The 20,193-nt window shown below is 33.4% G+C and overlaps 1 protein-coding gene across 1 annotated transcript in view; it reads left to right on the plus strand.

Moving 5' to 3' along the window:
* Nucleotides 1–20,193, plus strand: part of FBXL17 (F-box and leucine rich repeat protein 17) — a 278,684-nt gene that overhangs the window by 174,860 nt on the left and 83,631 nt on the right. The window contains exon 7 of the mRNA XM_052701015.1: nucleotides 12,616–12,692. Within this exon, the coding sequence (XP_052556975.1) occupies nucleotides 12,616–12,692 (77 nt within the window). The remainder of the gene's footprint in view (nucleotides 1–12,615; nucleotides 12,693–20,193) is intronic.

Raw genomic sequence — 20,193 nt, forward strand, 5'->3', positions numbered from 1 at the left:
CTTCAGCTTCTTGAATCGGGATGTAAAATTGTAAGAGCGTATTACAGTAACAACAGTTTATCTATTTCATAGAAAACCGTAAGTAGCAGTTGTTTACATCCAAAATGTGATGGATTAAAATTCGTTTTAAAAGAGGTGCTACCCTTTTTAAGACAGTATCTACTGATATTTGCCAATTGTCTGGATTTGGAATCAAGGAAATCTATGGATAGAAGATTCACACTGTCTTCGATAATTATAAAACTCTATAGAATGTCAGAGTCAAAGTGACTGGAATGAGTATACTTTTGAAATGAATTATTTCTGATCAACACTAAAAGGAGTTCTCCAGAAATCATTTCTTGTCAAATTGTAAAATAGTTGTAGCTCTTAGATTTTATAGCAGTAAGAATGTGACTGTGACCTTATTCATCCCTGACACGATAAAGTTTATATTCATACCAGTGGGTTTTATCCTTAGGAGAAAAATAACATCATTCTAGTGATTTCCATTAACTTTATGCATATGTTTAACACATACAGGGTTGCAGTGCTTTTTAAGGGCTAATTGTAAGGGGTGAAATTATGTCATAATCCTCACATTTCTAAATTGATGTTTGATAATTGCTTACTTAAATGGTAAATTTTGTAGTACTCCTTTTAAATATACAGCTCAGAAGTAGTAAGTTAGCTTTGATAGTAATTTACTCTGTAATGTTTGCAAAAATACCTAAAACAAAAAGCAAGGTAGCCCTCATCTGTCATTCAAGTAAAATATAATTCAGCAATCTTTTCCTTCTTTTTCCTTACAGGGTTCTTAACTTGAGTATATCTTTGAGCATGTAGCTGTGTCAAATATTGGGAGAGATTTTTTTGTCAGCTAAGATGCACTGGTAATATATTTTTTAAATAAAAATACAAGCTGTAATCAGGAATCTAGAAAAGTGCATTAGAAAATGGTCACATTCTGTACAATCTGCAGTTCTGGAAGTTTTAGAGAATTGTAGCTTCGAAGATTCAGATATCTATGAAATGTATATAGGAGAAATGAATACATCAGAAAGTATTTTAAAGAAGACAGGAGTAAAATACATCTAGCAGTGATTGCTGAATTACAGCTTATTAGAAGGTACAGAGACACATACTTTTTCTGTCAGTTGGTCACCTTGTTTAAACATGTGTTACAATGGAACCTGCAAAGACATGGTTTTCTCCATAAGTTACAGAGCATGAGTTACAGACTCTTGTTAGTCTGGGTCTCTAATAGAAATTTACTGTCTTACTAAGAGATATGATATTACTTGACATGGAACCTGTACTCTTCTTGGTCTTTAAGTACTTCACCTGCTTGTTCCACTTATCATGGAAAAATTATTTAATTTGTCTAGGTTAAGTTTCATCAGCGTCCTAACCCCTGTCACAGGGTAGGTGAATTTTACTCAGTTTTATTCATTAGAGGGCGGTGACAGCTTGGAAGTATTCACACTTTACTTCATCACAATTACAAAAAAAAAACCCTCTTCTGAGGCCTTCCAGTTTTAGAGTTCAGTTAATTCTGCCTTAGCTACACAAGTCAAACTGTGGGGGCAATCGTATTAAAATCAATAAAAGAGAAAGATCATGTGAGCATAAGACATTTGAGATCTACTTACTGTTTTAGTAAACCTCTTTGTTTTTACAAGAGAAAGAAGCAGAGCTACTGTCCTTATTTTCTCAAAACTAGCAGAGATGCCAAACAAAAAGTGTTGCCACTTACTTAAAGAAGAATTCATACAGTTACAAGAAGGAAGTAATGAGAGCGCTGTCTTCTAAGTCTAGAATTAAACTCAAGGTCATTTAAATCAAAAAAGGCATTAGGATTCCACATAGTAATGGATTAATTCTAAATCTAGAATTAAGCCTGAAGTCACTTAAATCAAAAAAGGCATTAGGATTCCTCATATTAATGGAATTGCCTGACTTCAGAATTCATAAGTACCATTATGTAACAACTGGCTACATGAATATGAAAAGCGACTGCTTTTTTAGCACGATTTGTTAGCTGGTTTGATTGGTTTTGGTTTGGTTTTAAGAAAAAGTGAAATCTTATTTTTGATCAGTTAAATAATGCTAATAAATTTTGTTCACAGTCCCAAGCAATAGCTTGAGCCTGTATGGTTCCTGGTGTGCCCAACAGTGTAACATTAACTTAAATGCATCTTCATAAGTACATGTGACACTAATTACTAATGGAAATATTTGAAGATCTTGTTCAGACTTTGAAGTGGCAGGGGTAGTTAAGCTTGACATCAAGCAAGTTTGAACACCTCATACTGTTTCTGACCACATCACTCTGTTTGGAGTTACACATTCAAAATTACTTGCCATGACAAAATATTTTTCATTCATGATTTATGGAAAAATGTAATTTTGCTTTCTAGCAAAGGATCATTCTCTCTAAACCAGACTTACTCTACGTACTTGATGTTGAATTTAGCAAGTGTCATCTGGAAATTGAAATTTGAGCATAATGTATTAGCACATTTTTCAAACCAATGTGAGGACATTGCCTGTTCTTTTTGTGTTCGCTGTTTGTGATGGGACTACAGTTGTTCACTCCAAAAACAAGTTTTCAGGCCTCCTGTGAACTTACAGATCTAGTAACAAGTAGAAACTCGTGTTTACCTGTGTTTGTTACAGGAACATGTAGGCTTCTAAGAATATCAAGGAGCTGTTTATCTATATAATAATCTGAATATGTAGTATGCTGCTATGCTATGTCTAGCAATGAGTAACAGACTCCTTGATGTGTTCTGCCAATAACCTGTGATTTACTTGAGGCTTCCATGTGAACCTCGTACATCAGTAATTGAATCAGAACAAAGAGAGTGAGAATGCAATCTTTTCCAATTATGTTTATCAGCCTAGCTTATGAATATCTTAGTACACAGTGCGCGCTACAGAAAGCATGATGTCCTCTAACTGTATTTACACTTGAAGCACTGTGTGCTTGTTATTTAAGAGGTTTCTTCTTGCATGTTTTCTAATAATGTAAAATAAAAGCAGTGGCAGCCACAGAAATTCTGAACATGGTTTATGTCAGAATTATTTTGGCAAACAGTTTCTGCTTCGAATTAATTTCTTAATAAGCCAGAATGTTGTGAATAGTGGGCATATTGCTTTCACCAGCTGACCATCGGCATGCTTCTGCTGTCTGGGTTACTTAGCTGCCTGGAAATGGATGTGGAAAGCCAACTTTTGCCTTCTGTGATTTCTCAGAGTTGCACATATGGAAAATATGTAATATTTTCCTGCTTCCCACTGTTCCTATCAAGTGCATACACTAACTGCTTTGCTTTCTCCCCCATCTTCCCTGGTGAGTGAAGAAATGTGCCTGTATTACTTTTACAAAGAAATGACTTACACAGATATTGGCAATTCCAACTCAGTTTGACCTGGTTTAAGTGACTGACAAAGTTTGGAGCTAAGACTAATATAGTAACATTGTGCTTTCCTTGGAAGGCTTCAACCACTAGCAACATTTATTACTTTAATGCAAGATATTCACAATGAAAAGATATATTTAAAGTTGTGAATGAAATTAATGTGGCTTGTATTAGCCCTAATTTAAATATATTATTGGAGGAAAGTATGGAAAGACACGTCTGCAGTTAAGTAATTTCATATTTTTAAAAAATATTTTGTTAATAGTGGTTTATTAAGCATTCTGTGGAGTTATATTTACATATAGTGATTTGTGAATACATAATTCTTGTTGGAGTTCTCTGGAGAAGCAAAAATACAACCCACAGAAATTCAGTTGGCTTTTCCTAATGTTATATTTTAATTGACTGTGCAATTTCAAATGATTTTGACAGTTGCACCCTTGTGGGTCCACTTGGATCAATTTAAGAAATCATTTTCTCCTTGTACTGTAGCTGAATCTAATGATCAGTGTCAAAGCAAAGATGATATTATGGAATTAGATAACTTTTTCTTTTCTGTTTCAGTATAAAGTTAGCTGAGGCTTGCTGGAAAATCATCTGAACTTTGACAAAATTTAGGATATTTAGATGAACGCACAGAGAAATGTAGCTAGAAGATAATAATTTGTTAACTGCTCAAGTAGATTAGGAGGACAAATTTATCAAATCCACAGAATTCCAGTTGTTGTTAAGGTTGTTTTTTTAACCTTGTTTCAGGTGGCAGTTCATTACATTTTAACTTCATGTTTTGGATAGTCAATGGGACGCTGTCTGCAGATGCAAATACATGCAAATAACACTTAGAGTATATTTCTTATATAACAAATACAAACAGTGCAGTGATACACCAAATATATCAGCATGCTCAGTAACCTAACAAAATTAGAACCATTTCAACAAGACTCAGGAGACCCTAAGACAGGTGAAACTGAAAATATTTGTTGTGATGCTTTAAATCAGGAATACAAACATTTGTCTTCTTTGTTTCATTGTGCTTGCAGTTACTCAGTTAGAAATTATCCAAGTACTGAAATTTGCCGTGTCTTGTCACTAGTCAAAAGGGCACAGCATACTCAAATGCCCTGTCTAACCAGATCATTTTCCAGTAAGATTGCATTAGAAGTTACTCCTTGAATACTATTACGTGAAGATCATACATTATTAGATGATACTAAAAATCCATACTTGGAATTGACAATCTATTAAGATTTTAACATGTAGAAAGAATTAGTGTTCTCTAAGTTTCAAATAAATGTGACTGCTAGTGTCTTACCTGAGCTGAAAGAAGGATATTTTGCTTAATACTAAACATAGAAAGTACTCAAGCTTTTTTTTTCCACTTTCTCCAAGCAGTGTGCCAGTAATAGAAATGCTAGCCACGCAGCTCTGTGGAAAGGAATGCATAATCATTTAATGAAGAAGTTCTGGAATTTGCCTTCAAGCATTATTTTTTTTTTTTTTTTTTTCCAGTAAAAGTCATTGCACTGCAATCTCAGTGCCTTCTCTCTAGGTTAAAGTAAAGTTTTTAAGGACTTTGGCGTTTTTATCAAGATGTATGTAGTATTTCATTGCAAGTCACAGTTTTTAGGATTTTAGAAGACATGGAGTTTTTTGTCTCAGCTAAAAACTGTACATTGGAAAATTTCTGGTAGTGCACAATGCATGTAATAGACCTAATTTCATGCACAAGCTCTGCTGTGAGGTTTACCCAATGGACCTTAGTTAGCCTGAGTTTAGAGTTCAGTTATTGCTTACATTATTTAATGTTTCCTTTAGAGTGTGTGTCCAAAAATGTTTTGAGCTTGATTTTTTTCTTTCGTTAGTTTTAGTAACATCTAGGGCATTAAATTAATGCAATGGATCTACCGACTTGCTTTAATTCGTAAAATATGGAGAGATCGGGCCTCAGATCACTTCCAAATATAGATGAATTATGACAATAACTGGATTTACTTACATATATTTTCCCATTTTGTTATCTTGGTTCTCCATCTGCTCTAACATCATTTTGTAGAAGCAAGAAATCTGTACAAACTTGAATGTCATTCAGGATGGAGAAGAAAAATCAGATATTATGATAGGAGAATTTTTCCAGACATCTTCCTCATATGTTGTAAAAGATTTTACTTTTAATGCTGTCTAATGAAAGAGATTACCTCTCCCTGTAAAACTTGCTCATCTCATATAAATTTAACTTAGCAGTACTACTGATTCTAGGAATAGAATTCTAGGAATTGAAAACTAGCATAAAGAACATTTCTGGGAAATGGAGTTCCCATGTCATATTTTTACTGTTAAATTTGGAAGCTTTCTTTGAGGAAACTGATTATGAATATTTTGATTCTATAAGCTATATCTTAATGAGATGTCACAAGGACTAGGGCCATCTGAGGCTTGAAGTAAGTAAATGTAACCTTTAACAGGTCATGAAGATGTAAGGCCACCCTTGCTCAAAGGCTTGTTTTTCCATGCAAGAAATGCTACAATTGTTGGCCCTGTATGATTTGTACCAAAGGAATTATGGTAATAATTTACACATCTTTTTTCTGGAACGTCTCCTCTCGTTTGTGCTCCTCTGAAATTGCAGCAGTGTGGTGGCCTGTTTCTGAGCTGCCATATGCATTATCAGTTACTGGTCACTGAACTAAATATCTGGCCAAGACACACATTCAGCATCTGAATCGCAGCACATCTCATAGGTACACTTCAATTGCACTTAAGTAAATAAAAAGGAAACAGTGAAAGATCAAGCAGTTTGTGTGAGTTCACAAGGTTTTGCTTATATGCATAGAAATAAAAGCTGCAGTATTCATGACCTGGTACTTTTTATAGCTTCTGTGCAGATTTACTAAATCTGTATGTTTTTGTCTTTGTGAATAGATAGTTACCTTTGCACTGCTGTTAGGGCAGTAGCTGTGGGGAAAAAGCTGTATATATGTAACCAATTCATTTTCACATATTTACACAAATACAGTACAGTAGTCCAGCTATAATGTACCTGTAATCCAAGTATTTACCAGTTTTTAGCTGAAAGACAAAATTTAAATGTTTGAAAAAGGAAGTCATTATTTTTGTAACACAAACCTTGCTAAGGAATGTGCATTGACTTACCTGTAGTTAACAGTTCTGGTTTATAACAGTTGGCAAGATGTCAGAATGGATTTAAGAAGCTATTTGAAATTCTGTATTAACTGGGTCTTTTCATCTGATATCTGAATTCCAAAATATTTTAATATTTTTCAGAAAAAAAAAAAAAAAGATGCCATTTAATTATCTCCTATAGACCGTGGCGTGATTACCTGTGGGATATCAGATTCATGAGGGATTTAGAATAAAATCGTTTTTCATAGTTGTTTATTTCAGTTAAGTCCATTATGATATCTAGTTTCTTCTAGTCAGAAAGGAACTAAAGGCCACCTGAAATGCTACTACATGTAAATGCCAGATAGCAGAATTAAATAATTTGCTAAATCTCTCCTTTCTTGGCTTAATTGCTTGCTGGCTTTACATACAGTCAGGGTAACAGGAATTATAAAGGCATTTAATTTTAGATAAGACTTCTAATAAATATTTGAAAATAGATATTTATTGGTGAAAGACAGGGTATAATAGCTGGAGCACAGCATAATAGCTGGAGCATAGTGCTGATTAATTTATCTGTGTAATTCTGATTGGAGCTTGCCTGCATCTGAGTAGCACAGAGCGCAATCAGACGCTGTGGGACCTGTCTGCCCTTACCTCTGTAGTTTATGAGTTTCAGTGTGGAAAAAAAAAAAAAAAGCTTATCTGTTCTCCTGAGCTCCAAGTAGCAAAACTGTTTGGTAAATCAATTTTTAAATTACATTGATTTTCTAAAGAATACAAGTTTGCTAATCAGAACTTAATGACTGCCCTGAGATAATTACTGTTAACTTGTGTAACTAGTGACACTTTGCATATTGGATTCAAATGAAAAGTGCTTTTAAAATTCAGTTTGTACTTATGATTGAAAGTCTTAGTCAGTTTTGTTGTCTCTGTGATTAGTTTCTTATAGATGCAGTTCTCAATGTTCTCAAAGTACTTTAAAAATACATATTTTGGGTGTAATTGAAACATTCACATGGCTGTAAAAATTTTGTGCCAGTGTAAGAAGTAAAGACAAGTTAAATCACACCTTTCACTCTTGTAAAGTATTAGAAAGCATACATTTTGAACTGTAGTTCATGATGTAAATAAGTTGATAAATAAAAGAAAATGTCAAACCAAGACCAGGTGGCCAGCAGCCTGTCTATTTCTTTGTGAAAGATTTCTGTTTTTCTGTTACATATTTAAGAGTTCTCATTCTTTGCTGGATCTCTTTGGTTCCCAGTTGTGGTTATGCTTTGAAAAGTAGTGAAGTGTTCACTTTTCTGCTTAGAGAGAAATTATGCCAATCAAATGCAAAGAAGCCATGTAAACAATCTGATGTTCATTTTGAATCATACCAAGGGAGTGTGTTAATGTCTCCAGTGTTACCTTTCTTTTTCTTGTCTATAGAAGTTTTTTAAAAAAACTTGTACAGTGATTGAAAATCACTTCCTCAAGTTGTGATCTCTTAACCAGTGTATGGCAACTCTAATTAGTTTCACTCAGGGATGGAGAACATCTTGAACTATAACAAGGTCTCCCAGGACCACTTACGTAACAAATATACTAGTCATGTTTTCTCATTAGCTCCTTTCAGTTGTCACAAACATGATTTTCCAGTGTTTTTAGAAACAGACCAAAAATAAACATTGTGTGTGTTAATTATTTTACCATTATTCAAAAATCTTTTGAATCTTTTTGGTGGAAGTTTCATAGTTTAGTTCATTAACCTCAAGCAAGTCAAAAAATGTAAGGCTCAGTTGGCTTAAGAAAGAGCAGTACTTTCTGAGTGATTCATTTCCTTCTTGATCGTATTTTTTTCTGTTTTTAGGCTCTTGCCTAAAAGGAATGTCAGCAACCTTGACTTCATGAATCAATTGTACAGATGCATATGTGGGAGCCAGCGAGATTATAGGCCTACGTTATAAGTCATCAGTAAACTTGTCAGTTTCTCAGTCATGCAGTTTTGTTGCTTTTGCAGAAGAAACTTGTTTAGAGAAGAGTTTTATGCCTGTAACATTTTGTTCATGAATGTAGTCTGCTTGGTCTGGTATTCATTTACTTGCAATTGGTGTAACTTTGTATGGTTTCTCTAACCCAGTTTGAAAGTTTTGTCCCTGAAATGAATTGTTGGAATTTTAGCAGCACTGTATCAGTACTATTTACTGCTTGAAATTTGCTTTGTTTTTCAAACAGCAAGAAATTATTACACTAAGAGTTTTCTCATTCTGGGAATATAAATTGCACTTTGGGGAGCTGCAGTGTCAATGCATTCAAAATTAAAGGAGTGAGTGAGTTCTAGTTGTCTACAAACGTCTGCAGTCTTGTAGCTCTAATTTAAGTTAGCGTTACATATGTGTGTTTTTAGTTATATGCTTGGTCTCTGAAATACTGTTTGACATTTTTTTCTGTGAAATCAGTTTCTGCTATTCCACTTTTGCGTAGAGTGTGATATTAATTTCTTACTCTTAGAATCAAATGCAATAAAACTGAATTGCACATCAGTCTATCAGAGAACAGCCTTCATCAAATATATAGTGCATAGAGGAAAAACTTATCATAAGAATTTCTTAGGTAATATTTCAGCTTAAATGAGTTAGGAATTCCTTTCTAAAGTATTTCATGTTTTCGTATTTTCATGTCTTATATGATTCTAAGTAACACTGATTTAAAAAGAGGAGATTTGTGTTTTAGTCAACTCGTATATATTCATAGTTGCATGCTTTCCAAGCTCAAATTTTAGTCTTATTTTCCTAGCCCTTGGCTGATGAGCCCTTGGATCGTTACTAGTAATTTATTTTGAGTGTAAAAATTGCTTTTCTTCCTGGAAGAATGTTTGCATTTTAATACATTTGGCGGAAAAATGTAATAGAAATGTCTCTTTCTCTGTAAATTACTTACTTAATCTTTTTTTTTTTTTTTTTTTTTTTTTTTTTTTTGTTTTTGTTTTATGTCTTTTTTTTTTTTTTTCAGTTAAAACTGATTTAATGAACTGAAAAAAAATCTGTTCAGTCCCCTTCAGTTAAGAGAATGAAAAAGCTTCTTTTTTCCTCTGCCTTGGTACACAGCAGTTAACATCATGTTAGCTCTCTGGCAGGCACGGATTAGTCTTCAAGCATTTCTGGGCTTCGTTTGTCTATTTTTCCATGACTTCATCATTTGCTACTGTTTCAAATAGTAACTTTACTTCTTTTTACCAGTATTATTCTGATGTATTAAGATTAGACTTTTTCTTTACCTGGAATTTTATTTGGGTTTAGGTATTACATTCAGTATTGCAAACATTAAGAAAATGAGTATTTTTTAAATTTGTACTCTTAAAAAGCATGCTCATACACATGCCACCTTAGATTTGTCTAATTCAACAAAATGTACATATGTACTTCAAAAGATAGATGTGACAATCATAGGATATAATTTTGATGGATTATAACAACAGAATTATCATGACTTGATCCTTGCTTTCTGGAAAAGGTTAATATCATTTTGTTCTTTTACCCTTTTTCTTTCCTGTCATGTTTAACAAAGATTAAAAAGATAAAAATAATAACTATAAAACTGTTCTTATTTTTCCATATGTTGTAAAAGCATCAGTTACTAATAATTATGTATTGTGTGACCCTCCACAGAGCAGAGGCTATTGATGATATAAATTGCCACTTTTGGTACTGTAAGTTAATGTACATATGGATGATCCATAGAAGGGATGATGGAAATTAAAACTGAACTTGGTACTATTTATGAAGATTATTACAGGTTGATGAAGAAATTTGTATATTCCATATTTAAGCTTTATTAAGCACTTTTCATTTCCAAACTAGAAATATCATTGCCTCTTTGCTTTAGATATTAGGTGATTTTAGTGTCTTTAAAACAATTATAAGAAGTGAGATACTCAAAGCTACATTTTTTTGCTTATTTTTTCTGCCTGTTGAGACTAGCTAAAGATTGTGAAAGATTGGTGATTTTTAATTTTTTTTTTCCATTTAAGAGGAAATGAACAGTATTAAGTCCAGACTCTAATATATAGTGAATAATAGGGTTTGAAACAGTCAAGCCATTTGAAAAAAAAAAACTGATGCTTAAAGCCAACACTGTTTGAAGGAATCACTATGAGCCAGTTAACAAAGACTAGTGTCTCTATCAAAATGATGTTTTACAGGAACAAAAGACGTTTTCTATGTACTTTGTAGTTGTTAAAAACCACTGTTTTCTTGGCATGACTCCTAAAAGAAAAATAATTGTCATGTTTGCTAACTGTCAGCAGAGAATCTGCGCTAAAGGGTGAAGAATCTGATGGTTGACTCTGTTTTTATTCTGGATCAGGATGGACTGTGTCAAATACTCTTTTCTGTGTTACTGTAAACTAAAAAGATCTGATTTTGAGCACAAGCATTGCCAGTATTTTCTAAATACTTGGTTCACAAAATTTTCAAAGGTCTTCTGAACATATGTGGTAATGGTAAAGAAAATGTGACTAAGGTACTCTTTCAGAGGCATTATATTTTATTAATAGCAGTCAATTTCACTTCTAGATTTTAAAAGGAAGAAGGCAGAGGACAAATACGTCTGAAGGGCTATGATTAAGTAATTGTATTTTGTAATCTTTAAGAATTAAGAGGTTGCTTTTAAAATCTAAAATTGGCAGCACGAACAGTAAAATCAGATAGACAGATAATTTAGTAGTAGCAGTGGAGATAAAAAGGGCCCTAGGGGGTGTAGATGTATTTTGCAAAAACTAATGACAAATTCAGGAAGACCTTTTTTTCTTTTTTTTTTTTTTTCTTTTTTTCCAAAATTAGGAAGTAATTTAATTTTGTGTACAGTGGGAGGGTTGATTGAAGAGTCAGAATAGATTATTGTGACTGAATCACTATGAAAACTAAATGGTTTATCAGGATCAGATAACAAAGAAACAAGATCAGAAGAAATTCTTATGATTTATGCTTTAAAATCCTCTTTTTAAGGTATCTCTGCATAGAGGCTAACCTAATCATCACCTTAGCTGATCTAATGGAACAAGTGACATATTTTATATTAGTGGGACTAAAAATGTATTTTATGAACTGGTGTTTGGAGTGATGCACTGTCAAGAATGCATTTATAAACACAACAGTTGTGCTTATAGTACTTCCATATAAACTTCATCAAAAGTTGATTTTTTTATATACTATTTTATAAGAATTTAAATTTTCTTACTGTTTTTCTTGCTTATTTTTTTTTCTTACATGAAATCGATAATTTTCATGTTTCATTGAAAATTTGTCACAGTTGTGGTGAGGCAATCAAATGAGCTATCTTCTCACCTATGCAACTTCTGTAGACTCATAGAATCATGAATATTGGAAAAGACCTTCAAGATCACCAAGTCCAACCAACAGCCTTACCTGTTGAGTTCCTTCATTATCATGTTTTTCATTACTACATTGACATGTTACTTAAATACCACCCAGGCCTCCACCACTTCCCTGAACAGCCAATTCATACTCTCTGTGAAGAAATTCTTCCTAACACCCAATCTCAAACTTCCCTGTAGCTTGTATACCATAGAACAACAATGACCTGTAATATTTAATGTCCTAATGAATGTTGACTCCTACAGAAATCACTGAGGAAATGTAAACATGATTTTAAAGTAGCATTTTCTTGTCTTTCTTTGCCATTACAATGCATTTATGGTTTTTTCTAGAAGAGAACTCTCAAAGCTTAGGTCTTGCAAGATAAACTTTCCAAAGTTACATGTTAATACATAAATGGAAATTATAAATGGAAACTATGTATTATTTTCCAAAGGATTTTTCTGTATATATTAAAGCAATTCACGTGTTGAAAAACTTATGGGAATACTGATATAGAAGCATGTAATATAAAATAAAGTATTTCTCCAGTGTATTACTCATTAATGTGCCTGCGTGCTGCCATATGTATTTTCAGTGTGGGATTGTGTGGAATAATTTACAGAATAAAGAAATTGAGGTTTGCTATATTGCAGCTATGGATTGAACTCTTCCTTTTTAAAAATTGCCTACTGTTCTTTAACTGCGATTTTACTCTATATGTCTTCCAGGTGTGTGGAGGTGATTGCCAAAGAAGGACGGAACCTGAAAGAACTGTATTTGGTATCGTGTAAGATCACTGACTATGGTATGTAACATTTTTGCTCCACTAGGTTTGTATAGGAACTCTATTAAAACTGTTGGAAGTGTATAAATGCACATTTTCAAAACATATAACCATAAAAATAGGACATGTTTTACTTGCTTGAAAAGATATGTGCTAAGAAATATGAAAGTCACTATATATGTATGTGCTGTGAAGTATTGCTTATTTGAACTGGCATTTGTTGTGTAGTCTGGTTTTGTGTCCTTTTAATTGTCCTGGGAATCTGGAGAGCATTTGAGAGAGAATCAAAAAGGGAATGTGCATTTTAAGGTGATGTGAAAGGATACTCAGGCAATGATGAGTGAATTGATTGCTTCTTGTGGGCATGTATGTTAAATGAACACAGTGATCCCCTTAAAGATGCTTTTATGATTAAGAAAAGAGAGAAGCATTTTAGGAAGTATGCTTTCTATCTGGTAGACCAGATAGAGAAACATAATTCATACTCAATACAAGAAAACTCATAAGTACTTACATTAGTACTTCAGTACTAAGGGTACTGTGTTTTGTTGTGTGGTAGTTGTTTGTTTTCTTTTTTTTCTGCAAATAACATACTGTTTTCAATTAAGACATTTATTTCTGCAGTAAAATCGTATTCTCAAATGTCAGACTCCCGCTTAGACATTAAAATTTTGGTAGGACTTACAAACTTTTACATCTTTAAGCTGTTCATTTTGAGTTGTTCGATTCTCATTCACTCTTTTTTGTTTTAACTTTTTACCCCATAGCTTTTATAAAGAATTACTATGTCAAAGTGATAAATTACCTTTCCAGTGGTCTTTTTCCCTTCAGATTTTACACTTTACTGCAGTTTGTATGGGTGCTCAAGGGTATACTGCTCCGCAGAGTTCAGGATTTGAACATGAGGGAGAGTGGGCCAGAAGCACCATTTTCTCTATCTACAGTTGCTTATACTTCCATGAGCAGAATAGATCCTGTCAAAATTAAAAATGTAGATTTTCTTGACTTTCTATTACTTGGCCACGGTGAATTTGTGAATCTCTGAATGGCAGCAATCTGCTGGAATTTCATGAAAGGGGATTCTCCCCACAGAAATCAAAGGGACAGTGCAGATGTTTCTTTTCACTGCTATTACATCAGAGGTACTGGATATATTTTTAAGTGAAACTGTCTCTTTGTGTACTATAGATCTGCTAGCTCTGCTTCTTATCCATACTGACTTTGGCACCCATGTGAAAGTTATTCTAATGGAAAGAATAGAATCCACAACTTGAGAGTTGGTATTCTCAGAATTATTTCACCATTCATTGGCTGCAGTTAGTGAGAGAAAAACAAGATTTCTCTCGGAGGAGGAAAACACACTCTGAAGAACTGAAGCAAAAAAATTGCTTACTAGAAAATGAGGGGAGAGAGGAAATGTTCCAAGGTAGATGAAAAGCGGAATGTGCGTTTCACAGAATGAATAAGCGGAGAACATATGTCGCATTTAGATGATAATTGCAACCCTACTCATGCAACCTGAGCTTCTGGTGACTTCTGTGTATTAATACTTACCTGTCACTGATGTATTGGATTCTGCAGTCATTCAGCATTATTGCGTTCAGCTACTGGGTTTCTGAAAAAAATTTTAGTTGACAGTTGACAGGATCTTACTTTTCAATAAAATTAGATAGTTTTAGTAAGGATCAGTAGGCAATCCAGCAAAATATTTGTGATACTGTCTGATTTTTATATGGTTCTTAAGACCAATTGATTATCATTATACTCTTCAGCACACCAGTGTGATGACTGTACTCATCTGCTCATGATATCCAAGAACACAAAATAAATCATATAGTGAGGTAGGATTTATACTTTGTGCTTTGTCTAAAAGTTAAAATCCTGCCTTAAATTAAATTGTGATAGCAGGTGAAAATTTGATTAATAAGCACTATTTACTGTGCTGTAAGTTCAGTTTGTTGTTGAACTTCATTTATCAAAGAAGCTGCCCCCCTTCCACAAAGGAAAAGAACAGCCATTCTCTTCCTCAGAGCCCTTTCAAACCCTCGTGTACTCCTTGTGTTTGTGGCAAGTAGATGAAATCAGCTAAAAAGTGTATGCCTGGCTTCTTGTGGAATCATTTAGTTGGGTCTCCGCTGGTCTTACAGAGACTTGCAGCTTCACAGTTTGTAGTTGTTTCACAAGGAGGGTAAGTTGTGTCCAGAGATGTGTGAGACCATGACTTGAGTGGGAGCGTAGAGCTGTATGTGACTTCATTCTTTTGTTTGATGTTCCTAATACTCCTGATTCTATGAATGCATTTCTTTTGTTTGTGAAGATACATTAAGCGTCGTGGTTTTGTTTTTGATTTCAATATTACAGTCTTGACACCACATTTAATTGTTACTGTAGATATTTTCTGTGGGTTTTTAAAACATACCTAGGACTGGTGAGCTGGTTCCTTGCAGTTTGATGAATTACAGAAGATGTGGGTTTTCAAAAACTCTCTTTGAAACTGTTCAGCTGGTAATGCAAAAGTGACTACCCAGCTATTGCTGGTGCTGGTTTATGGTTGCTTAGCAGTTCAACTGGAGAAAATAAAAACTGATATTTCTAATTTCCAATACAACTTAAATTCACTTGAGATATGAGGAGGTACTTAAGAAATAACATAATTACAGAAAGAATAATAAGAATAGTTTTATAAAAAAGAAGAAAGTGTAAACGTTGCCCTGCTCTTAATGTATAGGCACATTCATGTGATCTAATTTCACGTACTCTAGGAAAGACTATGATATGTGACCTTCATAATTGCAATAATTTTTATTATTATTATTATTCTTTATACAGTAAAGCAATGAGCAAAATAACTAGACATGTTTACACGCCATAAATATGCAATTAATATTCAAAAAATATAAAAGTACCAAAATGTACTTTGAAACCTGATAGTTAAAATCCTCTGATTATCCAATGATAATATAGCAATAGGCGTCATTACTTTCTCTGACAAGTTGCTACCCTGAGATATGTTTGGTTATATTACACAAAAAGAAAAAGAGGGTTCAAAGAAGAACTGAAATATGAGTGGATGCTGAAAGTTATCAATTCATGAGTAGTATATATATATATTTCTCTATTTTGCATTATATTATTTTGATAACTTCTGAGAACTTTATAGGGTGATGATTTTTTTTAATTTATGCTTGCCCAGCATAATTTCAAAAAAATCCATTTTTATTAGATTTTTGTTAGAATGTAATATGCTAAGTTGTTGAATGAGAGTTTAAATTTTCTTTATATCCAACATATTGTTAAACACTAAATAATCAGTAGCATTTACATAGACTGACAGGAGAGGCTGAATTTGTATAATTTCCAAGATAAACACCTGTTTGCCCAAGAACACAGACAGAGTGACATTAGTTACTCATATTATTTGGCTCTTTTGTTAAACAATCATGAATTAAGCATGGAGTGTCAGTGTTATCTTTGAATTTCCTGCCTTTTGTTGATTTGTGTCACAAACTTAACATTACTTAAACATAGGAGGTTTTGTATTTAAGCTTTTCCTAAGATCTGGTAAGAAAGCTAGGATTTCTCAGCTGTGGGGAGACTGTGTGTCAAATGAATTAGGCTGATGTGAGGATGTATAACAGTGAGCCAGGGCAGCAAGCACACACAGAATTGTGTAACTGTCTTTTCAATTTTATGCCTTGATTCTGGGTTTTATTGATATCCTTAGTGTTGGGAATTTGTTTTAAGCGAATTAATACTTATGAAGTTGGCAGAGGGTGCAGATTGCCGTGCTCTCTGAAGCACAGAAGTGAGATTTTGTATTCAAAGATGAAAAGAAGCTAGCCTATGAAACTAGACGAGATGTTTTAAGGGTCTGCTCTCGCAATAATGCCAAGCACAACTAAAAAAGAAGCTGCATTCTTGCCAGTGATGAAGAATAATATCGTTCAGTGTTTAACTTTACAAAAATAGTTCTCTAGTCATTTTTTGACAGTGTATGCAGAAAATCATTTAAAGCAAAATTTAAACCATAGGCTTCTGATCAGGAGAAGATAACATCAGCAACAGCTTTTTGAAGTTAGAGTGGAAGTGCCTGCAAATCAGTGCCTGCTACATGTCTGTGGTGAGAGATCACTTATGAAGTCTCAGAAAAAAATAAATATCCAAACTGTCACTAATAGAAACATAATTGACAGTTTGGGGAATACGTTTGCCTCATAACAATTCCTGTACCATAAGCTGCAGAAGATGACAGTTTGCCTTTTCACTTGTCTTGCATAACGTCTACTATGCAGTAGTTCTGAATTCTGCGTAATTTATTTCTAGCTATTACATAATTGCTCAGAGCCTATTGGATGAAATGCTTGGCACAAGTGCCTAAATTGGAAGGTATTCTGCACATTCTTTTAAGACTATGAATACTGAAAAAGAGTTCTCTAGATATTTAGCTTTTTTGCTATTTAAGGTTGTGAATATTTCTCATGTTGCCCCTTTTTGACATTTACTGGTACATTTGTTGTATTTGAGTACATGATTTTTTAAAAAGGTTTTTCTTTGAGAAGAAAGAAACAAAAAACAACAGAAGCTAAAGGAAAAAAAAATAAAGGAGTTTCAGCAAACTGTAATTGAATTATATTCTTTCTATTTTAAAATTTTATAGATAGGACAATGCATTTAAAAATAGGTGTCTGGAGGGATAAGTGTTTATACTATGTCAAGTCCAACTATCACAACATAGAATATAATTGGAAGTTGTGGTTCTTTTTGTTTTGTTTTTTTTTGGTTTGTTTGTTTTTGTAAAAAAGAGATTATTTCTTGAGAAGTGAAATACAGCCAACAATGTTAAAAAGTTTTTCAAGATGTTGTTGAACTCTGGTGTTTTAATAGTATTGACTAAATATGCCTTCTGTTTTAAAATAAAAGATTTTAATTTCCAAAGTGTTGGATCTTCCTATATATAATATGTTTGTATTCTTATATAGATATATCTAATGAGAGTCTCTTGAGCTTTCTCTCCAATGTTTAGTATTTGTCGTGTAAATCTTAAAGAATAAGCATACTCTGGGTATTTCCTTGCAAAAGAATGTTTCAACTTTGTTTCTCACTTGGATGATCAATTCTCAGTAATGCTCTGTCTCATTAAAACTGTACTTTTCCAAATTTTGATTTTTGTCTTTCTGAATCTGTTTTTAAAATAACATTTAGTTTGAATACAGTTACTGAGAAAGAAATACATTATTTGTGGGATAAACCCAGCACACATGGATAAACACAGTGGAGCAGGTAGTGAATGCCTTTCTGGGTTAAAAAAATAAAAGTTCCTCTCCATGCAGTACACATTATGCAATCTCTTGCTTAATTTAGATCATTTAAAATATATTGCTTTCATTTCATCTTTCACTATTGTTCTGAATTGCTGATATATTGAGTTCTTTTTCTGTCTTTTTTCCCTGATTTTTTTTTTTTCTCAGAACTGATTTCTCTCTTCGATTTTCCTATCTCTTGCATAGTTTCTTCTGTCTTGTAGTCTTTCAGTGGTTCAAAGCATTCAAATTCTGTGCTCTTAAGGTGCATGTTCATGCCTTTGTATAGATGTGCAGAAAATCTTTTCAGGATCACATCCTTCCTTTTCATCTTTAGTAATTTGTATGTTATGTATTCCTGTGTTCTGTGCATATCAATTATGTTTAATAGCTCATTAAAGTATTTATTTATTTATTTATTTAGTATATGAAGGAAAAAGGATATAGATGTATTCCTTTCTTATTATCTCAATTTTCTTTCTTTCCACAGAATTGTTTTGTTTCTACTTTCGGTTAAGTTACTTAAATGTTCATGAATATGAACTCACTAAAGTAAACAACCAGGATTTTTAATGTTTTGTGCCAGTTGTTGAGGTTCTTTTTTCCTTTTCTGTGAATAGGTGAATAAGCTATAAGTTTACCTGCAGTAGAGTGAGAATTAATGGAGGGAAGTTACAGGATCTGTTGTATGCATTAATGCTACTTCCATCCTCAACATGCATTATTATTATTATTTGCATCAACATGCAAAATCTCTAACATGCCTTAAAATGTTTTTGTTTTGCTTAACATTCATTCAGGATTCTGAAGCTCCTACTACATACTTTTATTGTGAAACTGCAGTTATTGTAAGGATCAGTGGAAGCTTATTCTGGCAATAGAAGTTGGTTACACTGTGTTACATAATTTAGTAAAACAACAGTACAGAGTATTACTATCCCTCTTTTCAGGTCATTACAATTCATACTGCACAGTGTGCACAGTGAAGATTTGGAGTATTTTCGTGTGTGTCAGAACCTCTATATATTTCCTTTTAACTGCAAGAAAAAATCACAGAATACGCAGCTTTTATAAGGACATTTTTCAACTTGCTTGTTTGCATTTTTTTACATTCCTAGAGTTTTTTCATATTGTTGTAAATTAAGCTGTTGGCTGGACTAGTTGTTCATATGCAGATATGCATGTACTCACAAAACTTTGTGCACAAGGGATCCTGCTAACATTGAAACAAAGAGGACTGTTATTGTGAGGAAGGAGAGAGGTATGTTTGGAGCATAGGACCCATCAGAGGATATCGGTAGATCTGATAAGAGTGTTCATGGAGAAAAGAGATAACGTTACTCACCTGTCTGGAGTTTTCAATAGGAATCACTGTTAGGTCGAAGCTGAACAGAACTTTGTCAGAAGTAATCACTGATGCAAAAAAAAAAAAAAAGAAAAAGAAAAAGAAAAAGACCTTGAAGAAATTTTCAGAACCCCATTTGATTCATAAGTATGAAAAAACTTTTCTTTTTTTTTCTTTTTTATTGTGTAAGTTTTAGGAGTATTCACAATGTCATGAAAATTCCATGCAGTTTTCTCTTAAAGCTGATTTGAGACTCCACTGTGCATTTTCATGACCCATACAGTGAGATAAATTACAGCAACAGCACGTTCCTCAAATAGCGGGTAGCTGCAAATCCTTTGTCCTATAGTAGATAATAAAGGTTTTTCTCTTTATGAGATGAGACAAACTTCTCAACTGTTTTTTGTCATGCTGGATGATGAATTGTACCCCTTAACCTGTACCCTTAGAAATAATGTAGCGTAATAGCCAGTTGGAGGAAGCTGAATGTAGATGCACTTTTGAATCATCAACATGCACAGAGCAGAAGCCTATGATTTGTGAACAGTTTGTTCCCAGGTGGTTGTTCTAAATGTGAAAAACAGAGAGGTGTTGTACTTTGGGTTTGATTTGTCACGTGGGGAGATGCATAGGTACTGCTGATTTCGTTCAGTTTCTTCTGTAAGAAGTTGTAACAGTGTTTTGGGGTGTTATTTCGATTCTTTGTCTGGCAAGCTTGGCAGTACTTCATCAACTGTAATAGAAACCTTAATTTTGTACTTTTTATCTCTCTTGAGAGGTGCTTCAGTTAATCTTTGGCAAAATACACCTTGTTTACGAGAATCAAGGCAGAAAATTTACTTCTGACATTAAAAAAATTGAAATGGCTACAACCTCT

This window comes from Tympanuchus pallidicinctus, unplaced genomic scaffold (genome assembly GCF_026119805.1).
Source record: "Tympanuchus pallidicinctus isolate F22 unplaced genomic scaffold, pur_lepc_1.0 scaffold4, whole genome shotgun sequence".
Taxonomy (NCBI): domain Eukaryota; kingdom Metazoa; phylum Chordata; class Aves; order Galliformes; family Phasianidae; genus Tympanuchus; species Tympanuchus pallidicinctus.